General features: G+C 40.2%; 2 protein-coding genes across 2 annotated transcripts in view; both read left to right on the forward strand.

The window, feature by feature from the left end:
• msh3 (mutS homolog 3 (E. coli)) overlaps positions 1-18,135 on the forward strand; it is a 42,940-nt gene extending 24,805 nt beyond the window's left edge. The window contains exons 21-24 of the mRNA XM_061038639.1: positions 6,420-6,606; positions 15,014-15,146; positions 15,331-15,499; positions 17,302-18,135. Coding sequence (XP_060894622.1) covers positions 6,420-6,606; positions 15,014-15,146; positions 15,331-15,499; positions 17,302-17,383 — 571 coding nt within the window. The 3' untranslated portion in view covers positions 17,384-18,135. The remainder of the gene's footprint in view (positions 1-6,419; positions 6,607-15,013; positions 15,147-15,330; positions 15,500-17,301) is intronic.
• Positions 18,136-18,269: 134 nt separating this feature from the next.
• rasgrf2b (Ras protein-specific guanine nucleotide-releasing factor 2b) overlaps positions 18,270-23,227 on the forward strand; it is a gene marked incomplete at its 3' end in the record, with an annotated part of 42,920 nt that continues 37,962 nt past the window's right edge. Inside the window, exon 1 of the mRNA XM_061039067.1 lies at positions 18,270-19,044. Coding sequence (XP_060895050.1) covers positions 18,769-19,044 — 276 coding nt within the window. The remainder of the gene's footprint in view (positions 19,045-23,227) is intronic.

The raw sequence follows: 23,227 nt of genomic DNA on the forward strand, positions 1-23,227 counted from the left end.
CTAATCGTATTGTGTTCCTCACCGCACAGGATGAGGTGTGTGTGAAGATGATGGTTGGTTGTGCACAATGCAGCCCTTTTTTTTCGTAGGATTCCTAAGACAATAAGACTTCTTTGGAAATTATTTTTCATTCGCTGCTGATTCTGAAGCGTGTAGCAGTGTGCTCTGCTTGTAGTTTCCAGCCCTGACTACATATTAGTGAGGAACACAGGCCAGTATATGGTCTCTGTTATTCTGCCTGAGCGGCAGTGTGTGATTAGACCTAATGGCTTGCAGATGTGTGTAATTGTCTTTTTTTGTGTGTTTAAGCATGTTCTTATGTATTAACCCAGTAGGAGCCAGAGACCTGTCAGCACAGCATATGTGTGTGTTCATGTGTGTGTTCTTTCTACCATCCTTGAGCGGAACAGTTGGCAGCGTTATTTTCACATGAGTATAATGAAGTGATTTTACTCTGGTGTTCACATGGCTATGGCTCTGCTTGTGTTTTTAGGCTGGGGTTGTGATTGTGTGGGCTGGGTGGACACTAGATGTAAAGAATGACGATTGAATGTACCATTTTATTAGTTGAAGCAAAAACTCTTATTTTTCAATTCTGTGAAAAAACATCACATCATGTTTATACATTTTACATCAATCCACAGATCACGCACAGCTCGAACCGTTGCGGCCGATCCGAACGGACCACGGTTGAAGTTTCACATTGTATCACATGTGATTACATCGTATCTGTTGTCTCTTAATGTAAAGATGTGCTTTTGATTTTAAACAAAAATACTGTTAAACATAAAAAACAAATTCTTTTTCTTTCTCAACTAAAGATAATCGATGTCTTCTTCCTACAGGATTAATCTACTTTTAGGAGCAGTTGGGACATAAAATTGGAGTGAAAATCATAAATTGAGAGAGAGAGAGAGGTTTGTTCATGCAAGACCGTTTCCAGGCTTCATTTAAAACAGATGATGTTGCAAACAGCTTGTGCCTCACAGCTGTATATTGCAACAGATCAGATTCTTTAAAAAAAAAAAAAAAGTCCAGATTTGTCTTGGAAAAACAGGTGTAAAACAAAACAAAACAAACACAGCCAGATTCTGATCTCAGTTAATGCACGTTTTAGCTGTAAGACTTTACATAAGGTAGTGATAAGGGTCAGGCTGTTAGTGAGAGGTTAGATTACATAACTACTGTATGTAAGTGGATGAAGGTCTACGTACAGTAAGTGTGCATGTGTGTGTGTCTGTGTTGAGTCAAGTCTCTGATTTGGATCAGAGGCTGTCTCTCAAAAAAAACAAAACTGCATCTTTGAGATAATTAATGTCCACAGAGAAAACTCAGACACACACACACCCACACACACTATCAGTGTCCTCTCCTCACCTTCTCTGTTACCGCCGTCGTCTTCTCTGATTCTAATTGGACCGCTCAGCCTCTTTCTACCAGCGAGTGTTTGATCCTGAGGAGAATGTGTTTTGATAATAAACGTCCAATCAATTCCCACCGCTGTGCGGACACAGCAGTGGATTGGCTTCATCTTGTGGGTGCATGTGTGAAAGATGAGGTGTGTTTATGGGAGAGAGAGAGAGAGGGAGAGAGAGTGAGCGCTTTCCTAGAGAGCAATGAGCCGACTTTGTGGGTCCGGGTAATGAGTTGGTGTGTGGGTGTCTAATGGGATATCCTGTCTGAAAGGATCCAGATGATTGATTATCAACGAGGATAAAGTGAATAATCTGGAGACTAGTTTAAAGCTGTGTGCCGCCTCTCGGAGTCTTTGTTTTATTTTGTGCTACAGCCTTTTTACAAATATGCCGTACAGTAGATTAAGCATAACTCTGTGTGTGTCTGTGTGCATGTAGTCGCTGTGTGTATGTTTTTTTTGTTCTTATTGAGTCCTGAAGGTTATAGAGCACATTCTTACATCCCTTCATGGTTGTTATGGAAACAGCAAAAGGAAGTAGAATGTAAAACTGTGTTTTGAAAGGGACCTTTAATTGACCATGGACTCCAAGCAGTGATTATAAAGTGTTTTACTAAAGCCTTTTACAAGCTCCCCTCTAATGAAAAAGCAGTCAGATTTTTTTATCCTCTTTTGTGTGCGTGTGTGTGGCTGATGTCCAGATAAACCTCACTACTAGTGGTGAGTGTTTGGGTGCCAATCGGTTTCTGTGTGACATCCTCACCTGGGTGGGTGTTGTGTACTGATGTCAGACATGTTGAGTATGTGGGAAAATGTTGAATCCTAAATCGACTTATCAGTTCTGAAGTACTGAACTATAAGAGTGTTTGTTCTGACTTGTTGGCAGCACAGGCCTTTATTGCTCTGCAGGACCTGGAGGTTCACTATATCAGACAGAGTAGAGTCCTACAGAAACAAAAAGTTGAAAATAAAAATGAAGAAAAATCTGTGGAAAATTAAAATGCTTGACAAAACCGTCCGCTAAGGGGTTGTGTTACGTGCTATCCTTTGTTATCTCACTGTACATATCAGGAAAAGAAGGTGGCTTCTTGTTTAGCCATGTTTATTTTGACTTACATTAGCTCCCCCAGGTATTCCCCACTTCTCTGGTGACCATGTAAAACCAAAACACTCGAAATATCACGTCAATAAAAATCACGCAGCATCGTTAAAAAGCAACAAAGAAAACATGAGCAATATTAAATCAATTATCAGATTTCCCAAGTCCTGTCTTGAAGCAGAACTCCACAATGAAACACTGTGAATAATTATTTTAGTGAGATTAAAATGATGAATATCCTCCTTTAAGCACTCAGGTATGCACATTTCTCCCAAGTGATGACAGTGATGTGAAGTTATTTTGAAAACAGTGAAGCTTAGCTGCAATGCATCTTAGAAATGGTTCAAAAGGTCAAAGCTAGTGATTCAAACAGCAACAGTTTCTCCATTTCAAAGTCACACTCGCAGAGATTTACCGTTGGCAAGGTTTTTTTTAAATATAGGTTGAGCATGATGGAGGCAGTCTGCAACAGGTAGAGACAAGGTTGGAAGTATTTTTGAAATGTAAATAACATTCTGAATGAACAGAACATCAAACACAGATGATGCAGAAAGTGTCTGTGTCATAGTGCGGATGATTTCTTTAAAGCTCTTTAGGACATCATTTGTGACACAAAAGCAAAACCCAAACTTTTTCACTCCTGCTTTTTCATTTTAGAAAGGCTTTGATTTCATTTTCTACTCCCAAAAATATATTGTTTATGCTATTAAAATGTGGTAAAAGCATCATCATGATTGGTATGAGTAAACTCATTAAGAAAATCAAATCACTGAGCAATCAGACGGCAGTTACGGAACCACGAGTCTTTAAACGGTGTGGGGTGATGATAAATGGACTCTATTTTCAGAATGGGTTTGTTTGGTGGGAAGCACAGACTTAATGAGAGCAGCAGGACCCCCAGCTGGTGCAGCGTTGCTATGTTTTAGCCCTTCGTCTTCTCATCAGTGGAAGGACAGAGTGTGCGAACAGTCGTCTTCCCTCTCATCTTGACTCTGTGCCTATGCTTTCTGCTTTGCAGTATAGATCGGACTGCCTCCATCTCCCCTGGGTTAAAGGCATACATGCATGCGCGCACTATAAATTGGCTAATGACATGCAGCAGCACGTCTGCCACACCCCCTTCTTTTATGGTGTGTGGGGTTACCATGGTTACTTCAGCGCTGAAGGTTCATCCATTGATGGGGAGTATGTTGAATGTCAATCAGGACAGGAAAAGACAGATTTAGAGGTGAGAAAAAGAGGCTGGCAGAAAGATGTTGCTTGGTGATCCAGCTGGAGTTTTTATCCCATGAGTCACTGCTCTGTCTGTCAGTCGCAGTGGAGCGTCAGAGGAGCTCTCTAAACTGGCTTTGAAGCTTGTGGAAAATTCAACATGTTGTCATTGTATCTGTGTAATCTTTAAATATCATTTAATATTGACTCAATAGGTGGCAACGTGACAACTGTTAACTGTGTGTTTAGTCTTTCTGATTGGCTGTCCTTGGCTCGAAAAGCCCGTGTAAACAGGTCAAAGCAGCATGGCTTAAGCTCAGCTGCAGTAACACATCATTTGAAAGTGCAGCGACTCACCTATGTTTGTCTGTGTGCCGTGACGTTCTCAGCGAAAATATAAAGCGTGAATGAAATCTGTGAAAAGTGACAGTGTCATACCACCAACTTTACACCTTGGGTACAGCGTCGATGGTTTATATTTGTAAAATGTGTCAAAGACAAGAACAAATTCATTAAACACCTGCTTTGCTGTCGAGAACTTTTGTCTAATGAAGATTTAAAATAAATGTATGAAGGAGAAAAAAATCAGCCGCTCAGTGAGGAAGCGGTCATGCACAGTTAGGCAAGGAAGGCATTGTGGTCCAGATGTAACATGTCCAAGATCATTTTACCTGTTTGTCAAAACATTTATTAAATGCATTCAAGGCTGTCTGGTTAATATTTAGTGTACACATTGACCCTAATGCACAAACATTTAGTATTCTTTGTTTGGCCTTTTGCCTTCATTTATAGGACAACTAGAGAGATGGGAAACATAGGGGATGTCATTAACCATATAGTCTGTGAATAGGCGTTGAACCACGGCTGTAGCCTGTGTACCTGCTCTGACCTTAACTAGTGCTCTTATTCCAAACCTTCCAGGGGAGGTTTTTTTTTTGGTGTCTTAAAATACATCAAGCAAGCATTCAGGTGATGTGCACGAATTTACAAATCAGTTCCGAAAGACCTTTTTAACCCTTGGTGTCAAATGATGCCACAACATCACGAGAAAGGTCAGCCAAACTGTAGACGGAAGAGAGGAAGAACTTTAATTTGACTAAACAATCTTGGGACCCATCGGCTATCGTCTGATGACGCTGCCTCTGGAAATGACGTACAACTTTTTGGGGGCTTCTGTTCTTGCCAGCGGCTAGCGATGAAAGACTTCCAACAAAGACTTCCTTTTCTGTCTGTTGCACTTTTTACAGCTGGACTTGCAACTTGAAAAGCGAGAAGGGAGTTGGTGTTGAGAAACAATACTATTATTAGCCAAACTTGCATGCAGGTGTCTGTTTGTGGCAAGCTAAATTGTTGTTAAATGACTGCCAATGGGTTCTGGGATTGCATTGCAGCGGGTTACCTCCCATCCATTTTGTTTTAAACACAGACTGTTTTCATGCACACAGCCCACTTAACTGCTTGTGGACAACACTATTTGGACTACAAACCGAAGCAAAAACATCTCCACCACTTTGGCATTTTTTTTGCAGAAACTGTAAATGGAAATGAGGTGCTCAACGATGACAAAAACAACAGGAACACCAATCCTCAAGCACCATGGATCCAGCTTCAAGTCATACTGTGTGTGTTAAACTCTCTGAACTGGACTAACTTTTTCAAACTAATGTATGCTCATGAGAAAAATGCACAAGATTTCATCATCAGCATAGTCAACACCATCATCAACTGAACGTTTTATTCATAGAAGTGAGAAATCAGCAAAGAACTTTAAACTGGGTTTACTTGAAGAGAAAAGCTGTGATCAGAGCAGTCCTGAACTAAACATGTTGAAGACGGTAAATGATTCATCACAAAGTTAGGTACTAAATAAATTATTCTTAAATGGCAGCACTCTACAACTAATACAGGAGCAGGTTCGAAGGGATGCAACAGTCCCAGAGACACATGGCTGAATATATTTAAGCCCACAGTACTTGTTATTCCAGTGACGGTGCTAGAGTGGCTGATACTGGACAGAGACCTGCACAAAGACGTTGAGGCAACTGTTGACATGACAGGATTTTCCAAACCCTGATGTAACAGCCCTCCACAGAGTCCTGAGCTCAACTCATCCAACAACCTGGACCCTATCATCCAACATCAGCGCAAACCCCCTCGACGGCTTCACCCTCACTCTGAGGCTGCAACTTTAACTAAGTTATTTTTTTTCTGTTTTTAGGACCCTCAGGGTGTTTTAGTTACTCTCTCTGCCTTTCTCTGGACGCCTCCTCTTCAATCTCTCTCTGCCTTTTCTTTGTAAGTCGTCCTCCTAGAGGAAACGGAGGAGCAGGTTCACAGATGGAAAAATAGCAGTTTCTGGATTTATCCGCCTGTGGGTGGTTTATGGAGTTTCTGGAAGAACTTCAGCAGTTTGTACATTTTTCTCTGTAGCTTCAACTTTTAGGCACAAACCATTTAAAGATTGGAAAGTTCAAAAGTTTGCATCAAAACTTTACTACATACAGTATGCAATACTTTGTTTTGATTCTGTCAATTGTGTCATCTTTGTACATCTTTGTAAAAATTGGGGTCTGCTAGCTCAGTCTGCAGAGTCAGACTGCCACCAACAAAAAAACAATTAGTGATCTCACTATAACCCCCTCTCACCCTGCTGACATCTGTCCTCTCTTTATTCCTTGTCTTGTTGGTTATCAGGATGGGCGCTTCGGACAACATCTACAAAGGTCGCAGTACGTTCATGGAGGAGCTGACTGAAGCCTCGGAGATCATTTCCCACGCTACAGAGCGTTCCTTGGTGATCCTCGATGAACTGGGACGGGGCACGAGCACCCACGATGGGATTGCCATTGCTTTTGCAACCTTGGAGTACTTCATCCGAGATGTAAGTGAATGGAAACTGGCATGGGAACAAGACAGATTTAAATCTTTGTAAATAAGAAAGGATAAAAAAGAGAAATATGAGGGACGCTGCCAATGACAAAAACCAGTATGTGTTTATGCTGAATTATACATATGATATTGAGTAAATCCACCTGCACCGTTGGATCTTGAATTCACTCCAATTAATTATAAAGCTACTCCCCTTAAGTACAGAGTTGTGTATGTGTGTGTGCCAGTTTGGTAACATCCTCGTGTTTGATTGAGTTTCCTTGTGGGCTCTGCAGAGTCTGCAGTGGTTGTTTGTTTTGACGAGGCTCCAGAGAGGCCGCAGCAGCGGGGCAGCTTTTCAAAACTGAGATGAAATGTAGACAAGCTTGAGCTACGATGTTAATATGCTGTTAGAGAGCGTGGAAAAGGAGCCTGGTTGACCTGTAGATACCTGATAGTTGATGTATGTTTTTATTGCAGCATGCCTTATTTTATTGTTCTGAAAAACCCAAAGTGATCTTGACTGAAGTGTGACTGTCTGATGTCCACCTTTGTGCTGGAGAGGGATCAACTGTGGTCACATGCCTCTCATACATTTCCCTTTTACATGATTCCTATTCATTTTTGTTGGCTGTCATTAAAATGTTTGAACCATTTCTAGACAGCAATTGAGTTCATAGGGGAGACAGCAGCTGCAGGTTGGTCGTACAGGATGAAGTATTCCAATGGGAGAGACGGAGTCTGTCTGTGTTTGTGTGTTTCTGCTGGGATTAGTGGCCCAGCCAGGAGCCCTTTGGGACTTGCACAATGTTGCAGAACATATAGGTTGTATGCTGAGAAATTAGGAGCGAAAGGGTTGCTTGCGTTTCTAAAGTAGGTCATTAATTGACAACATTGGCAAGTTAATTATGGTTTTCCTTGTGGAAAACTTGGAGAATTTGCCAATTAGTGTTGAGCACTACGACCAATACTCACAGAAAACTCAAATGACATGGGTAGCATGCACGAGTTAGAGTATCACTGTGGGTTACTCGGCTGTTTCTTTTGTCAGCTGTTTACACTCAGACACTACACATCATTCTCATTAGAGGTTATAAATTACCCGTGTTAATCGTAAATAAGACCAGATGGATTTTTTTATTGAATGCAATGTAGTGTAGCTAATAGAGGTGAGGGAAAAAAATGTATTTATTTAAAAGTCGAGATTCTTATCTTCTGAGATTTTAAATCGATTCACATCTTTCAAAAAACGAGCCAGTCTCACACATGACTGGAGTAGATCCTGAAGTATGCAGTTGTTCAAAAATAGACTTTGTGACTTAGAATCGTGAATCCAGACTTATTTTGAATCGAAAATAGATTCTGAATCGAAAATGAATCGAAGTGCATTCTCTGTAAAACTGTACATGCAATGGGGCTCACAAACCATTCATAATATCTGTGACATGCAAAGATGATTTTTTTATTTTAATTTAACCCAAATTCTAATGAGTTATGTTGGCTACTGTAGCTTTAAGATAACAGTCATTGAACTACCCTGATCACTTAATATATTGTGAGTTTGGGCCTTCTAGTGGTGAGAGTGAGTCTCTGAGAGCAGCTCCACAGTGACAGAAGCCACTGATAGGTTAATTGAAACTCACTCTTCTCCTGCTCAGTGAAAGCTGTATTCAGGCTATGAAAGCTGGTATTTAGGTTTTTTGTTTGTTTTACGTTTTCCGACACATTAGTTACATTAGTTAAAATGCTCAGAATCGCTTTTCGAGCTTTTCCTGTTCAAATATAGATGAATAAACATTTATCTTTGAAAATCCCCCTCCAGTTGTCTTGTTTTCCCAGTTCCACATTCATCTTTCGACAAAATCTGAGGGTTATGTAATCTCGCTGGATAACATAGTGAAAAATGTGTAAGTAGCAGCTAATTCAGGACAGGCAGGAGGCTCCTCCTTTTGGCAGGAGGAGGGAGCTCTCGAACCACCTGTTGTATAACAACATTGATTTGTAAGAAAAGCCATGCTATTAAAGGAAAGACAAACAAAAGGGCACACAGAGAAGTTGCTGTACAGGAAAAGGCGTCCTCAGTATAGCCAAACCTGCAGAGTCTTTTATGCTCTCTCCTCTTCCTCCTACTCATCGTCCTCCTCCTCATCTGCCCTGTCCTCCTCCTCCTCCTCCTCAGCAGCAGACTCAACTGTTCCCATCGAAAGTCAGACCGCTACTCCTTTGACTCAGTTGTTATAGTAACACACCTTTCCATGTCCCAAGCACTCACCTGAGAGGTAGTTAAGAATGTAGATGGGTTTCATAACACAGACAAATAAAAGAGACAGCCTTGACGCAGAGAGAGACACAGAAACAGAAGAGGAGAGAGGATCACTAAAACGAGGAGTTGCTTCTGCGAGAAGTGGCTGCTGAAATCACGATCATGTCATGGTTTTGTTTCAGTTCGTTTTTTTGTCTCGTTAAACTCATTTTTAGCAAGTGATGTGCATCTCTTACTGTCCTCTTCTTTACCCATTACTCATTCTCAGACTCACTTTCACTCTCGCTGGCAGCAGGTCCTGCCATTAGCTTCACACTAAGCTTAGCACTACACATGGCTCTACACTCAAAACATGACTCAGACCTGCATGTGACTGCACAAACAGTGGAATTCTGCACTGTAATAACAGGAAAACATACTCCTAGCTTTACACCTCTGACCACCACTACACCTCACTAAAACTAAACAGTGGCTGCACATTTTTATGATGTAGATGCCTCTCTGTTTTCTACCAACTCACTTTGTAAAGGGAATCCTGTTCACTTTCAAGCAGGTAACCTAAACTTTCCCTCTATGCTCAACCATATGTCAAGAGCACAAATTCTTCCTCGACATTTTATTTTTAAATCAAGATTTGAGGTTTGAAAATGAATATAATTCGAGAAATTTCTGCTTCTCTTGCTTCCACATAGCTTTCAAACTCGACCTTCTACATCTTTGTAACTACTCTACTGCATCATCTGATCACACAGCTTCATATTTGAACTTGCACAGTGGTGCGAATAGGTATAGGGACCCTGATAAGTTTTTACTGGCCAACCATTAGACAACCAAAATAACCTTTTTGACATACAAATCCTTCTATACATAACTAGGAAACATTTTTCACACGATTCATCAAAACCATGTGCTTTTAGCTGCTACTACAGTTTAGTCTTTAGCTCTTAGCCCTCAAGCAGAAGTGATCTGCAGACTACAGACATATTTCCAACTCCACATTCATACGTGTATTTTTGTTGATAAAATTGTGGTCTTCAAAACCAAACAACACTGCTCTAAGTTACATCATTTGTGGCATTGTCACAAACTTTAGGAATCTTTATCTGGAGCTACAAAAGGCTATAAATAACTTTTTCACTCCCTAAGACCTGTAAACAGATTAACTTTAAGAGACATATACACCCACAATGTACAAACTTTAATATGTTTTAAATAGATAGATGCAAATTGATTGTTTGTCGATCAGCTTAAGTGCTCTCTAAAAGAACAAATAATGTATAGAGACAGAGTGGCTGCATTATCGGGGAGGGGTAACTCAAGCCGTCAGTCCTTAATGTTGCATAGATTTAACCAGTAAGGCATTTTTGTACCAAGTAAAGACAAGACATGTCCAAAGGGAAATGTCATCACCTTTACACCGGTCACTGATCCTTAGAAATTCAGGTCAATGAGAAAATGAGATTGACACACTGATTGAGAGGTCAGTGACACACACGCATTCTTCAATTACAACAAATCTCTGACACACTCCCATCACTCCAAAGAGAGCCTTGTTAGTTGTGAGGAGAGATAATAAAAGGTGTTGACTTGAGTTAGGATTTGTGAGTAATTGGATAGATTGAAGTAACGAGAATGAGACACAGCAGTATTACTGACACCTCTCACCTCCTCCTGTGCATCAGACTACCGAGTGAAGCACACACTCTCTGACAACATATCATTATAAAACAACTCGGAGGAGCGGTGATGTTTGGTGGGTGAGCAGTGAACCAGATGCCAATTTTGAGCTCAAAGCCTGTAAGAGACATACTACAGGACATGAAGAGGGGAACAAGGTGACACAGTTCAGAGAAGGTGTTAACTGTGGCATGTGCCACATCACAGGTCGGTTAGATTTGAACCTTCCTGTTAAGTGAGTTGAACTCACAGCCTCTAGCAGTCTGAGCCCTGACTCCTTAAAATGAGCTTCTTTTAAACAAACAGCAGATTTAAGTTTACTTTAAGGGTGGACATTTTTAGGTTTTCCTCTTTTTTGATGAATCAAATGACAACTTTATGGTTTTGGTTCCATGACAGTAGCTGTTTTCTGTGTAGAAAAACAACAACAACTGCGCACTCCAGATCAGCTAGCAGTCACAGTCCCTGCAGAGCGTAAATGGTGTGGTTATTGGAGGACAGGAACGTGTCTTTTATTATGTGCTGTTGTTGTTCTTTGTTTGGAAGTTATGCGGTTGCAGGAGCTTTTAATGGGTGATAAATTGTCAAGGTTTTTTTCTCTGAGTTAAAGTCATATTGTTTACAAAAAGTACAAATAATAAGACATGCTGAGTCATATTTTTCTTGGCTTAGAGGAAAATCTCAAAACTGCTTTTCAACTCAAACTAGTTGTATACATTTAGAAGAACGAGGTTACTTAACCTGGAGCCTGCGGCTAACTTTCAGATTGATTCATTTGCTCATAAATGACTAATTGATTCATCGAATAATCGTTTCAGCACTAATTTTATTAGATTGTCCAGCTCACAGCTGTCAGTGCAGCCCGGGGAGGTCTGGTAAAGAGCTGCCATTAGCACCTAATCAGACCATTATCCAGGCTGCAGTCTCCCTCTGCCACGCTCCGTTTGTGTTTACTTTTGAGTGTAGGTGGACAGGGATGATTGTGGTGCAGGTCGCTGTGTCTTTGTTTGGGTGCAGGTCTGTGTGCCTTTGTTTGAGGTGTGTAGGAGTCACCCTGCACATCTCTTTCAGAGGGAGGTATTACTACTGACGTGTGACCTTTTTAGACCGAGCTGTTAGCGTCCAAACCTGGAGACAGCCGAGTCCTGAAGCCGTCTGTCTGCTGCAGTGATGTAACACTCAGACCTGCCTTACTATGAGAGCTGGGACATGGTTTGTTAACATTACTCTCAACACAGGAATTAATGATGAATCATACTGACATTTCTGTGATGGTTTCAAGTTCACATGGGCAAGACTATTTTTCTAGGATATGGGGGAGATACACTCAATACTCAGTAGTATTGATACATCTTTTGTTACTGCCATTTACATGTGCTTATGTAGTTCAACTAAGCAGGAGAATGAAAAAAGTAGTAAGCAAAAACTGAAAACACAATTTTCATCAAATTAATCAAAGACCCAACAAGGTTCACTAAACTCAGTAAAACCCTTATTAATATGATCTTAATGAATAGAGCGCATTACAAAGACGTACAGTTTAGTTACAGGCCTATCAGATCATAATCTGCTTTTAAGGGTTAAAAAATGATCCCAAAAACATTTACAATCCTTCTACAAAGATTCCAATAAACCTGAGTTCACAGGCACACAAAAAAAAATCCCAAGTTGATAATCAATTCCAGAATATGAATTGGGACAATGTTAAAGATATTCAATGATGAAAATGCTCATTGATGTGATTCAGAAATATTACCAGCAATATTACCACGATGTAAACACAACAAATATATTCAAACACTCATAATCCACACAAACTCGTACAGACACATTTTTTTAAAGGACTAATAAGCAACGAAGTGAAGGAGCGGTGTAGTGCAAAAACATTTGACTTTGATGAAATTGCTGGCATCAGAAGGGAAAAGCTCGTCACCTCTCAATGCTTTAACCAACCGAAAAAATTAACCTCCAAAAATCCCAAGTGGAATCGAACAAAAAGGAATGTAAAGTCCAAACTTGCTTGAATGTGAATTCCAAAAGGCTCAATTTTAGTATGCAGACGACACAGTGGTATACGTGTCTGCAAAGACTCCTCAGGTGGCAGCAGAGCTACTCTCAAAAGAAATGAATGAACATTTTAGAATATCAATCAGTCAATCAACTTTTATTTGTATAGCGTCAGCTCATAACAAGTGTTATCTCGAGACACTTTACAAGAAGCAGGTAAAATACCTTACTCATTGTCTGTTAACATTACAAAAAGCAGGTAAAAGACCTTACTCATTGTTATGTTACAAAAAGCAGGTAAAAGACCTTACTCATTGTTATGTTACAGAAAGCAGGTAAAAGACCTTACTTATTGCTATGTTACAAAGATCCGGCCTATCCATCATGAGCACTTTAGCAAAGCAGCAAAAGTTACAGTGGTAAGAAAAAACTGCCTTATTAAAAGGCAGAAATCTTCGGCCGGATCCCAAGCTCATGACGAAACAGCCTTCACAGGCCTAGACTGCGCCGGGCTTGGAAAGGGATAGGGGGAGAGATGGGATAAGATGCAGGAAGAGGGATAGAGAGCAAGGGGGTGGGGGGAGGTAGACTGTCCATCAGCAATCCGGTGGGGAGGGGAGGGGGTGTGGGGGGTTGTTCTGGCAGGCCACCAACCCACGATACGGTGGGGAGGGGGTAGTGGTGGGGTGGGGGTTGTTCTGGCAAGCCGTCAACCGATGATCTTGAGGAGCCTAGGAGAGCTCAAGAGCTCCCAGGAAAGTAGGTGGTTAGTGACTGAGATTTATAGATAGATACATGCAGTAATATGATGTACTGTATATGCAGAGAGAGAGAGAGAGAGAGAGAGAGAGAGAGAGAGAGAGAGAGAGAGAGAGGAGCTCAAGGTGCCAGTTCCCCCAGTAGTCTAAGCCTATAGCAGCATAACTAAGAGCTGGTCTACACCAGCACCAGCCCTAACTATAAGATTTATCAAAAAGGAAAGTTTTAAGTCTAATCTTAAAATAGAAATTAGAATAGAGACTGACATCATGGCATCTACTTTGTATCTTACCTATGAATCAATGCTCATGTATGTATCCCTGTTCAATACACTGATAGATTAAAATTACAATTCTAAAATGTATTTCTTTAAATGAAGAGCGCTCAGAAGTTGTGCTGAGAGGAAGAAAAAAATGTTTGTGCGTGCATCTGTGATTTTTACGACTTAACCTTATTGCCAGAGTTAGATCATGTAGCCTATGGGTGGCTCCCCAGGCCCTGTAGAGATTAAAGAACAGCAGGATGAGGGGAAGTGCCTTCACTTAGCTCAATCTCTCTCCAGAGCCTGAAAAGCCGGGTGTTGGGTTACAGAATAATGGAATAACTAACTGCAGAGATCTCATAGCGAAAGAGATAAGACAGACACAATACTGTGTATATTTGTTTACAGGGGTCATCACCCTATATTCACAAAGTGGGGCTTTATGCATCAGACCAGCACACTGTGAAGTACTGAGTCAGTTATATAACACTGAGCCAAAGTACAGTAAATGTGAAAAGAAAAAAAAAAAGCTTTGTTTTTCAGCTACAACTTTCACTTAGTTGTAGTAACACAGACGGTGTTACATAATGCAACATTTGTTATGATACCTACCATTTGGCAACAAGTGACTTCATTTCTTTGTCTCTTCTTTGTCTGCTCTGTCTTCTTCTTCTACTGTTGTTGTTTGAGTTCGGCTTTAATGATAGTGGAAAAAGAAATGGGTTTTTGTTGACTGAGGTCAGAGGAAGAGAACTTATAGTAGAAGAGAATAAAGATCTTAATTTTAATCTTGTAGAAAAAGGGATATGATGCATATAATGTATATGAGCTTGAAAATACATTTTTTTAGTTTACACAGTTTTTTTTATTTGCATGTACATATGCAGTTGTCAGCATTATATTATTTTTTTACATTTGCTGAGTTCAATGATCTATTTATTAGACTTATTGAGTTTACAATGTGATGATCATTCTAAAAACGAGTGCTGCGTGTTTGACAAATAATGACAAAAACAAACATTTACTTAGTTTAATCATTTATTTTGTCTGTATAATTCACAGGCACTGTGCAAAGCTGGTGAGTAGGTGTGAAGGTGAGAATGTATTATCAGTAAGACCAGACATGGCAGGTGGAAGGTCCTTAAATGTGACATTACCGTACAGCCTACAGTTACTTTAAAACTTTTTACCAGCCAGAAAAAACGAAAAAAGAAAAGTGACAAATCTCTCTGCCAGGCTTCTGCAGAGAACCCGTGCTCTTTTCTTCCTCTCCTCTGGGATCTTTTCTTACAAATATGAACACAATGTGCATTAACACCTGACCCTGTTGATGCAGTCTGGCTGCTCCTAAACATTTTGATCCCGGGTGTAAAACGCTGAAGCACTGCGGGAGACACTGTGCACTAGATCTTTCTACATTTGAACCATTACATCTCTTCTTCCTTTTCTTAGGTGAAAGCCCTCACCCTGTTTGTGACCCATTACCCTCCTCTGTGTGAGCTGGAGCGGGTGTATCCTGAACATGTGTCTAACTACCACATGGCTTTCCTACTCAATGAACCCGACATCGCTATGGATACTGACGGTGTGTGTGGGCATGTTGTGCATGTATGAAGATCCTTCAGTATTTTTTGGGGGGGATAGAAATAGCTAATTTGCTTGCCGGCTATGAGCCCTATTTATTTATTTTTTTCATTTATTGAATCGTTATCACTATATACTTTGTTTGTTGATATTTCATGTGGTTATATTCTTTTATATACTGACAGATGGAGAGGTTCAACCAGAGTTTATCACCTTCCTCTACCAGTTAACTGAAGGAGCTGCAGGGCGGAGCTATGGCCTTAACGTCGCTCGATTGGCTGACATCCCAGACACGATACTGCACACTGCTGCACTCAAAGCCCGCGAGCTGGAGAGCACGGTCAACGCAAGGAGGTACAGGGAGCACACACAATCACCCTGAATAATTCTTAAAGGGGGACTCCACAACATTAAGACATAAAGATGAGTTGTTAAGTCCAAAAGATGCAATGGGAAACATTTGTAGTGTGCGAGTAGAGTTTTGAAGATGTGGGTGTTGCATCTTCAAAATGTGTGCTGGAAGGGAGGGTCTAAATGGGCGTTTAGACTTAAAATATCTTTCCATTGAAACCAAGCAGGCTGGGGCTTGTTTTCAGGTCAGATGTATCAAGAACAGTGTGAAAAGAAAGTAAAATAAGTCTTAAAGTAGTTTGTGTTGTAGCCTACAAATGCAAAGTTAAATCACACAAAAAAATCCTGTTCCTTTCTTTTTCCAGTGATCTTCAAAACACTCTTAAGTACAAATGGAACTTGACAGCCGTAAACTAAGAGTCAAACGTGCGTCATGAAGAAATAAAACTCAGAGCAGCTCAACTGTACCTAAATTCAATGTTTATTTGAGCTGTAACACTCAGATGCATCTGATTTCATACTTGTGCCAACATTCCAGGAAAATCAGACCAAGGACGATGACTGGTGCATTTCTGACTTTGTGAAGCTCTTTGAAGCCAGTTTGGGATTCCTCGACCACTTCGATTTTAATAAATGCAAAAAAAACAGTTTGGGCTGATTTGGGTTTTATGCAACTGAATGTACTGAATACATTTAAGATATTTTTCTAGAAGGAACAGGCCAAATTTAAATAAGTTATCTGTTAAATGTTTGGATTTTAGTTGACTCCCAATTCAACTTTTTTTTGTTTTTATTATTATTACATAATTTTTTAATTTAGTGAACACAGTACAGATGTGGTGGTATACAGTGATAGGATATGACAAGGGCAAGACATTACCACAATACAGCTCTACCAATCACAATAATATAAATCACCTTAAATCACTATGGAACCACACTGACATACCATATATGGAATGAGGAAACTGGCTTTGTAACACCCAACAACACCCTAAGAAACTAAATACTAATTGGTAGGTAAACCGAAAGGTTCATTTTAAATGATTTGAACAGAGATGCTCGGCCATACTTTCTTTAGGGGAGTTCCAAATTGTATTTTTTCCTCAGCTATTTCCAAAGTATTTAGAGGAATGCAAAGATGCACACCTATGCGGAAAAGGAGGTGAAAATATGTGTTTTTAAATGCTGAGATTTTGTACAAATATTAACCACTTACTGCCAGGCAGAGATATTCCACTTGCGTTTTCAGTCAGGAAAAGAAAATATGTCAAATTCTCCAAAATGTCAGTATAATGCACTTTCTCCAAACAGTCTTCTGTCTCTGTAAATTTGTTCACAGCGTCTCCTCTCCCTGTAACAGACAGCTTGCTGGGGAGTTGAGTGCTGCTTAGCCTGTTCCAAAGTAATCCTCACCATATGAAATATATGAAATATCTGTAAGCGTGCGTGCATGTCTCACACACACACACACACACACACACACACACACACACACACACACACACACACACACACACACACACACACACACACACACACACACACACACACACAATCAATGTAATCCTTCTTATATGAAATGTTTGTCCTTTGTTGGAGCAGAGCCATGCTGGGTACACAACAGTCACAGAGGAGTTGAGCTGCTGGTTGGAGGTTAAGAACAGGGATTGTATCGTACTCTCACTCAGCTCTGTGTGTGTGACAGTACAATGTGTTTAGGCTCAACACAGACAGGACTCTGTGAGGATATGTAACAGATTTATAAACCGTATTTCTGTGTCTTTTTGCCTTTGTCTCTCCAGGAAGAATAAGAAAGTTCTGTCAGATCTTTGGAGCGTCTCGGACAGACTGTCCCTCATGGAGTGGCAGCAGTCAAACTCTTGACTTCACAGAAATAGGAGTCAACACACAGAGAACACACAAGGGAAGAGAAGACATGAATGAGAAAACTTCAGAGAGGACGAAGCACTGATGGTGTAAAGTCGTTGTTTTTGGTTTACTTGCTATGATTTCAACAATCTCAGGTTCTGATCATCACTGGCATCTGTACTGTAACCTAATGGTCATTTCATACATTTATACAATTAATAATGTGACATGATTGATTAAAAACAAAACGGTTCTTACAATTTGCAGATGCACAACAGTTTGAATATCACAAGAGACAGTTCAGAACAAAGATCATGTAATTCAATATTCTTGGTTTCTTTCTTTTCCCCTACAAATTCTTCTTGCTTGAAAATAAACACCAACTATATTACCCACAATGCATCTCATCTTTTGACAGTTCTCTTCTGGAATTGTAGTGTTTTGCAAAGAAGAGTAGAGGCTCATTTAGCCTCCAGACTTTTGTCCAGAAATTCATTAATCCATTTTTTATTTAACATTTAAACTTCTGAACTGAATGCAGACTTTAATGTGTAAAGTCTATAAAGTCATAACTACAACTTTTCCTCTTATCGGCCTCTACAGATGATTTTGACATGGGAATATATTAATTTGTTGACTTAGTTGAATATTTGATTTATCTCCTTTTTCTTTGCCCATTAATGTATGCCAGCACAAGTGCTCTGATACAACTCAATTAATAATGCAGGAACAAATCACTGTGTTTAATAAAATCTACATTACCTCTCCACCTCTCTCACTCACTTTTACTCTCTCGCTCTCTCTCTCTCTCTCACTCACTTTTACTCTCTCTCTCTCTCTCTCTCACTCACTTTTACTCTCTCTCTCTCTCTCTCCCCCTCTCCCTCTCCCTCTCTCTCTCTCTCACACACACGCTCCGCCTTAATTCCGCCAACTCCAGGATCAGCGCGCATCACCAGAGAGAGAGAAAGATAGAGAGACCTTGTGGCACTCAGTGCTTGTGTTTGAGAGAGAGTTAACCACTGTCAAAGCCGATTACAGTTACCGGGTCTGTGATTCTGTCATCGTCTGTGCACTTGAGGGTTCTCCCCGTTTGTGAACGACACGCCTCTCTTATTCTCCTTTCTTGTTTGTTGTTGTTTATTTACAGAAGCGTGTTTTTGACAGCGAGAAGCATGGATTTATTTTAGCGACTGTGGGAGTCGGACAGATGTACTATGAGTTCCTCTGCAGAAGCGCTCCCGTCAGCGGGGCAACTTTTCCGTGCGCCACGGCGCCCTTGATCCACGCGTATCTCGGTGCCAAAGTTTACACGCAAGCCCTCCATGCATGCGACGATGGGCTCGCGGTGAAAGCACCATAGTCCCACTTTGTTCTCTCTTCCAAACCGAACGGCGAAAATGCAGAAGAGCGTCCGCTACAACGAAGGACACGCGCTGTTTCTGTCGGTGGTCGCGCGTAAAGAGGGGACTAAGCGCGGCTACCTGTGCAAGAAGACAGCGGAGAACAGTCGATGGCACGAGAAGTTCTTCGCCCTCTACCAGAATGTACTGTTCTACTTCGAGAACGAGCAGAGCGCGCGACCTGCAGGGATTTACCTGTTGGAAGGATGCACCTGCGAGCGCACGCCGGCGCCAAAGATGTCCACCACTGGGAAGGAGGCGCTGGAGAAACAGGTGAGACGTTTAAATAAAGCAAGTGGTTTGAACCCACGAAACATCGAGTGAAAGTTCAAACAATGCTACAACTTCCCCGAATCTGCTCAAGCCATCTCACGTATGGAGGCAAACTGACGCATCACTGATTGTATTCTGCTGGGACAAACAATTTAAAGACATTCAAGTCAGAAAAATAAATTACTGTGATTTTTTCATTTTCAGATAAACTTATGGCTTGTATTCCTTATATATATTTTTTTTTTATAAAAAAAAAACAAATTACAGAATCGAATTGTTTCATCACCCTCAAACTGACGTCCATATAAATAAATAAAAATGGTTCATGCAGAATCGGCACCTCTGCTCTCTACATTTTCAACAAGCTCTGCAGTGTCAAGAGCACCCAGTGCATCATCCCTGAGCAGGTGACATATTCCCCATCGGTTTCAGGTGTGCAAATAGGAGCAGGCTGGTAGAAGAGATAAGGTTCCGTTAGAATGCCTTTTTCTAAACTCAAAGTAAACACAATTTCTTACTTTTGGATAGCAATGCTCTGCTTTTTCATACTGTTTCTCTCTCTGAAGTCATGGAAGTTAATTTGATTTTATGCCAAATAATTCCAAACTCCACTTTGTGAAATTTAAGTATAACAGCTTTTAAAAGTTAATTAATTTGTGTCTGACCTGTGATAACAGGATCTTATATTAAAAGTTTAAAGGCACATTTCTATTCTATACTACATGTATTCTATGTGTTCTTCAACCATTGTTTCCATAAATCTATATCATCTTTACATTCAATGAAATATTAATTCCTGGACCGCCTTGTTTTTATGGATGTAGCACTATAGACTCAAGAGGACTCCTTTTAGTTACACACACTGCAGGATGGCATCATAACTGACTTCAGAAACCGGATCTAAAGTACATTTGAATAAAGCCCTGCATGTGTGTGCAACTTTGATTTGTAGTAATTGACTCATTGATATACTGGTGAAATATTTGATATAAATATGTTGGTGCTGTGCTCGTGAAAGATGCCTCAGCCTCTGAAGAATGTTTCCTTGTTGCTATGGAAACATTTAAATTGTTTGCACATGCATTTCATTGAGAAAAAAAAGAAGCGTACATACATTGGTCATTAATCCTGAAGTTATATCAATGGAAGATTCACTATATGTGATAGTAAAAGAAAACATCAAACTCAACTCCATTTGAGAAAGCACAGAGAACAAACACAATGTTTTTAGTCTGCGACTCTAGTTTTCAGCTTGCATCAGGGACTGCTCTTATGCCATGAATAAGTGTGTGTGGTGGTGGAGAAATTTGAGGAGCACTGACTAAAAACAGTTTGTATTAAGTATTAAGTGGACAGTGAATGCATGCACAACTAATCATATAAGAAGTCAAAAATAGCCACCAATCATCATCACTCAGAAAATATTCCTCTGCACACCCCCACCTACTTATACAGTGGAAGTCTACCTCTTTAAATGTACAGTTTGTGCAGACACAAACAATTCATTCTTTCCAGAATGAATTGTCTGGAAAGACAATTCATTCCAGATGTATGCAAAAGGAGGGAAAGAAGCCTTTGGGAAAGCAGATAGAGGGAAGAATGTGGTTTTCATCAAGTCCTGTATAAAATAGGCACAAATTGGAAGTTATTTCAGTAACAGAGTTTTTGTAAATCATGATGAAAGGAGAACAAATCTCAGTTTTAGAGCAAAATTACATGTAAATCAAACTGGGGCTTTTTCACTTATGTGAGCATAAAACCTGTCTTTTCTAATAGTACTGAGCTTTGGTATTATAATGTCTAATTTAACTGCATACTCAAATTGACAGTTTCATTCTCTCTACATCTGTCTCACTCTTGTGCTACAGCTGTTTAGTATAGAATAGAATAGAAAACATTTTTATTGTCCGACAGAGGTGGTAATTTGCCTTAGGCCCTCCAGATACATAAAACAGTATAAAAACATTCAGGCAGTCCATAACAAGGACAACATTTTCAGTCTGCACTCGGCTGAAACCTCATGTGCTGCACTTTAACATATTTTCTAAGCCACACAGGGATGAAACAAAATATCGACGACATATACTCTTTCTCATATAGCTGCGTGTGAACGTCGTCATGTTGGTCATCTCAAGTCACTTTTCTTTTTTTGTTTTCCTCGTGTGATGGTTTTTGCAGGATAAAGTGAGAGAAGGCACTTCCATGCTTCCATCTTGCTCTTCACTGTTATTTTGTGCAGTCGTGTGAGTCTGCCAGCAACCTGCAGTATCACACCCCCACAGTGAGCCACAATGCAAGCACACAAATAACACACAGCACACACTCTGCCTCTCTCTCTCTCTCTCTCTTTTGCTGTACTCTCAGAAAGACACAAACCCTTCAAACCATTTGGAGAGCGTTCACACCTGTCTGAATGGTTTCCACAGTGACTACGATGTGCATTGCTGATGCGCACAGGTGTGTGTTTGTATTTAATAACGGCGACAGCTTTGGCTGTGTAAAATTGCCAAAATGTCCCTCCCCTCAACATCAAGTGTCCGGATGTTCAATGATCCCAGAGAAAAGGACAGTTCATCAGAGGCAATGATCCAGGGCAGATGAGCGTTGCATACAGTGAAGTCTGTTTCCACAATGTCAACAATATATGTCAGAATTGGGGTGAAGTGGTTGGTGCCCAGGTTCGAGTCCAGCCTGTGGCTCCTTCCCCGCATGTCGTTCCCCACTCTCTCTCCCTGATTTCCAACTCTATCCACTGTCCTGTCGCTCCATTAAAGGCACATAAAGCCCCCCCAAAATATTTCTTTAACAATATACTGTATGTCAGAATGGTGTTGTTTTCATCAATAGCTTCTTTTGGCCAAGTCGTAGAAATACATCGAGTCATTGTTTGTCTTTGTAGGACGTTGTAAGTCTATATTCTGCTGTAGCCTCTGTTTTTATCCTCTGGATTTAACATGCCACTCTTGTGGTTGAATTGGCCTTCTTGTTGTTTTTCCATGAATTCCTAGATTGAGTGCGAAAAGCTGAAAGTGCTCGCCAAGACAATGAGCACTTAGCAATAATAAAAAATGGAAAAAAGATATTGCTTTATGTGTAAAGGTGTGGCTGTGGCTCAATAGAGAGAGCTTGTTTAAACCAATGGCTTTTTTTTGTTCAAGCCCCCCCATCTATTGCATCACAGCATAGTGTTTGATGATAGAATAATAGGTACATTTTGATGCACTTTAATTTAAAAAAATATAGAGCAATGCACACTTAGTTACAAAGAACACATTTATGATACTTATACTGCAGTTATAGTGACAGGGCTGACACCCTGATGTGTGCATGTGTGTGTAATCATTTCTCATTAGAAAGCCCCTTTAAATAAAGGCCCCCTTACAGTTTCCTTTTGCTTTCACTTGTCTACTGCATCAAGGAATCAAATCTTTACAGTCCGATTTGCGTCCATCTGCAGGCTGCTTTTTATTTTACTTTCACTTTTCTGCCAAGTCTTTGACTGGTTATGGACACAATTAGTGTCAGACAAGAGTTAGGTGCTGTCATCTGTCCAAAAAGTTTATTTTGTTTGAAAACCTGCATCAAAGGGAGAAAGGTATAATCACGGAGAGTCTTTATTTTTAGAAACCACATCCTGGTTCAATAGCATTTCATGTAGCCTTCAGTGTCTGAGTATTAACCAATATCTTTCCTATCCTATGAAATGCGTAACACATTGGGAAGTGCTCATTGAACAGAAAAATGCACCTTTTCAAGAAGAAGAAGAATACAGACTAGTACAGCTAGTCTGAGTCTTTTGAAAGTTAAAAATAGGACTGGTTACCTTTTGTTAGTATCGCTTTGTCAACAACATCTGAGAGAAGTTGCTTTTCAGCGTCTTGTTGTTGCTATGTAGTTGCCAGGCAACCAACTGCACAGATGTGCTGTGAAATGATGGTTAAACTATATGGAGTCCTAAATTACAGTAAATTAAGGACATCTCCTTCTGCTTCCAGTCTTAATGCTAAGCTATGCTAATATTAACTTGCAATAGTTCCATACTAAATGTGAAGGTATCATACCAGTCTACTTAATTAACTCTCACGACACAGCAGCATGTATTCATCATAATGTTAATCTATTTCTTTAATGCTGCTTTGATCAAATATTTGTTGTCAACGATGTAAAGCTGACTCAGGGTTTT

This window comes from Labrus mixtus, chromosome 5 (genome assembly GCF_963584025.1).
Source record: "Labrus mixtus chromosome 5, fLabMix1.1, whole genome shotgun sequence".
Lineage (NCBI taxonomy): Eukaryota > Metazoa > Chordata > Actinopteri > Labriformes > Labridae > Labrus > Labrus mixtus.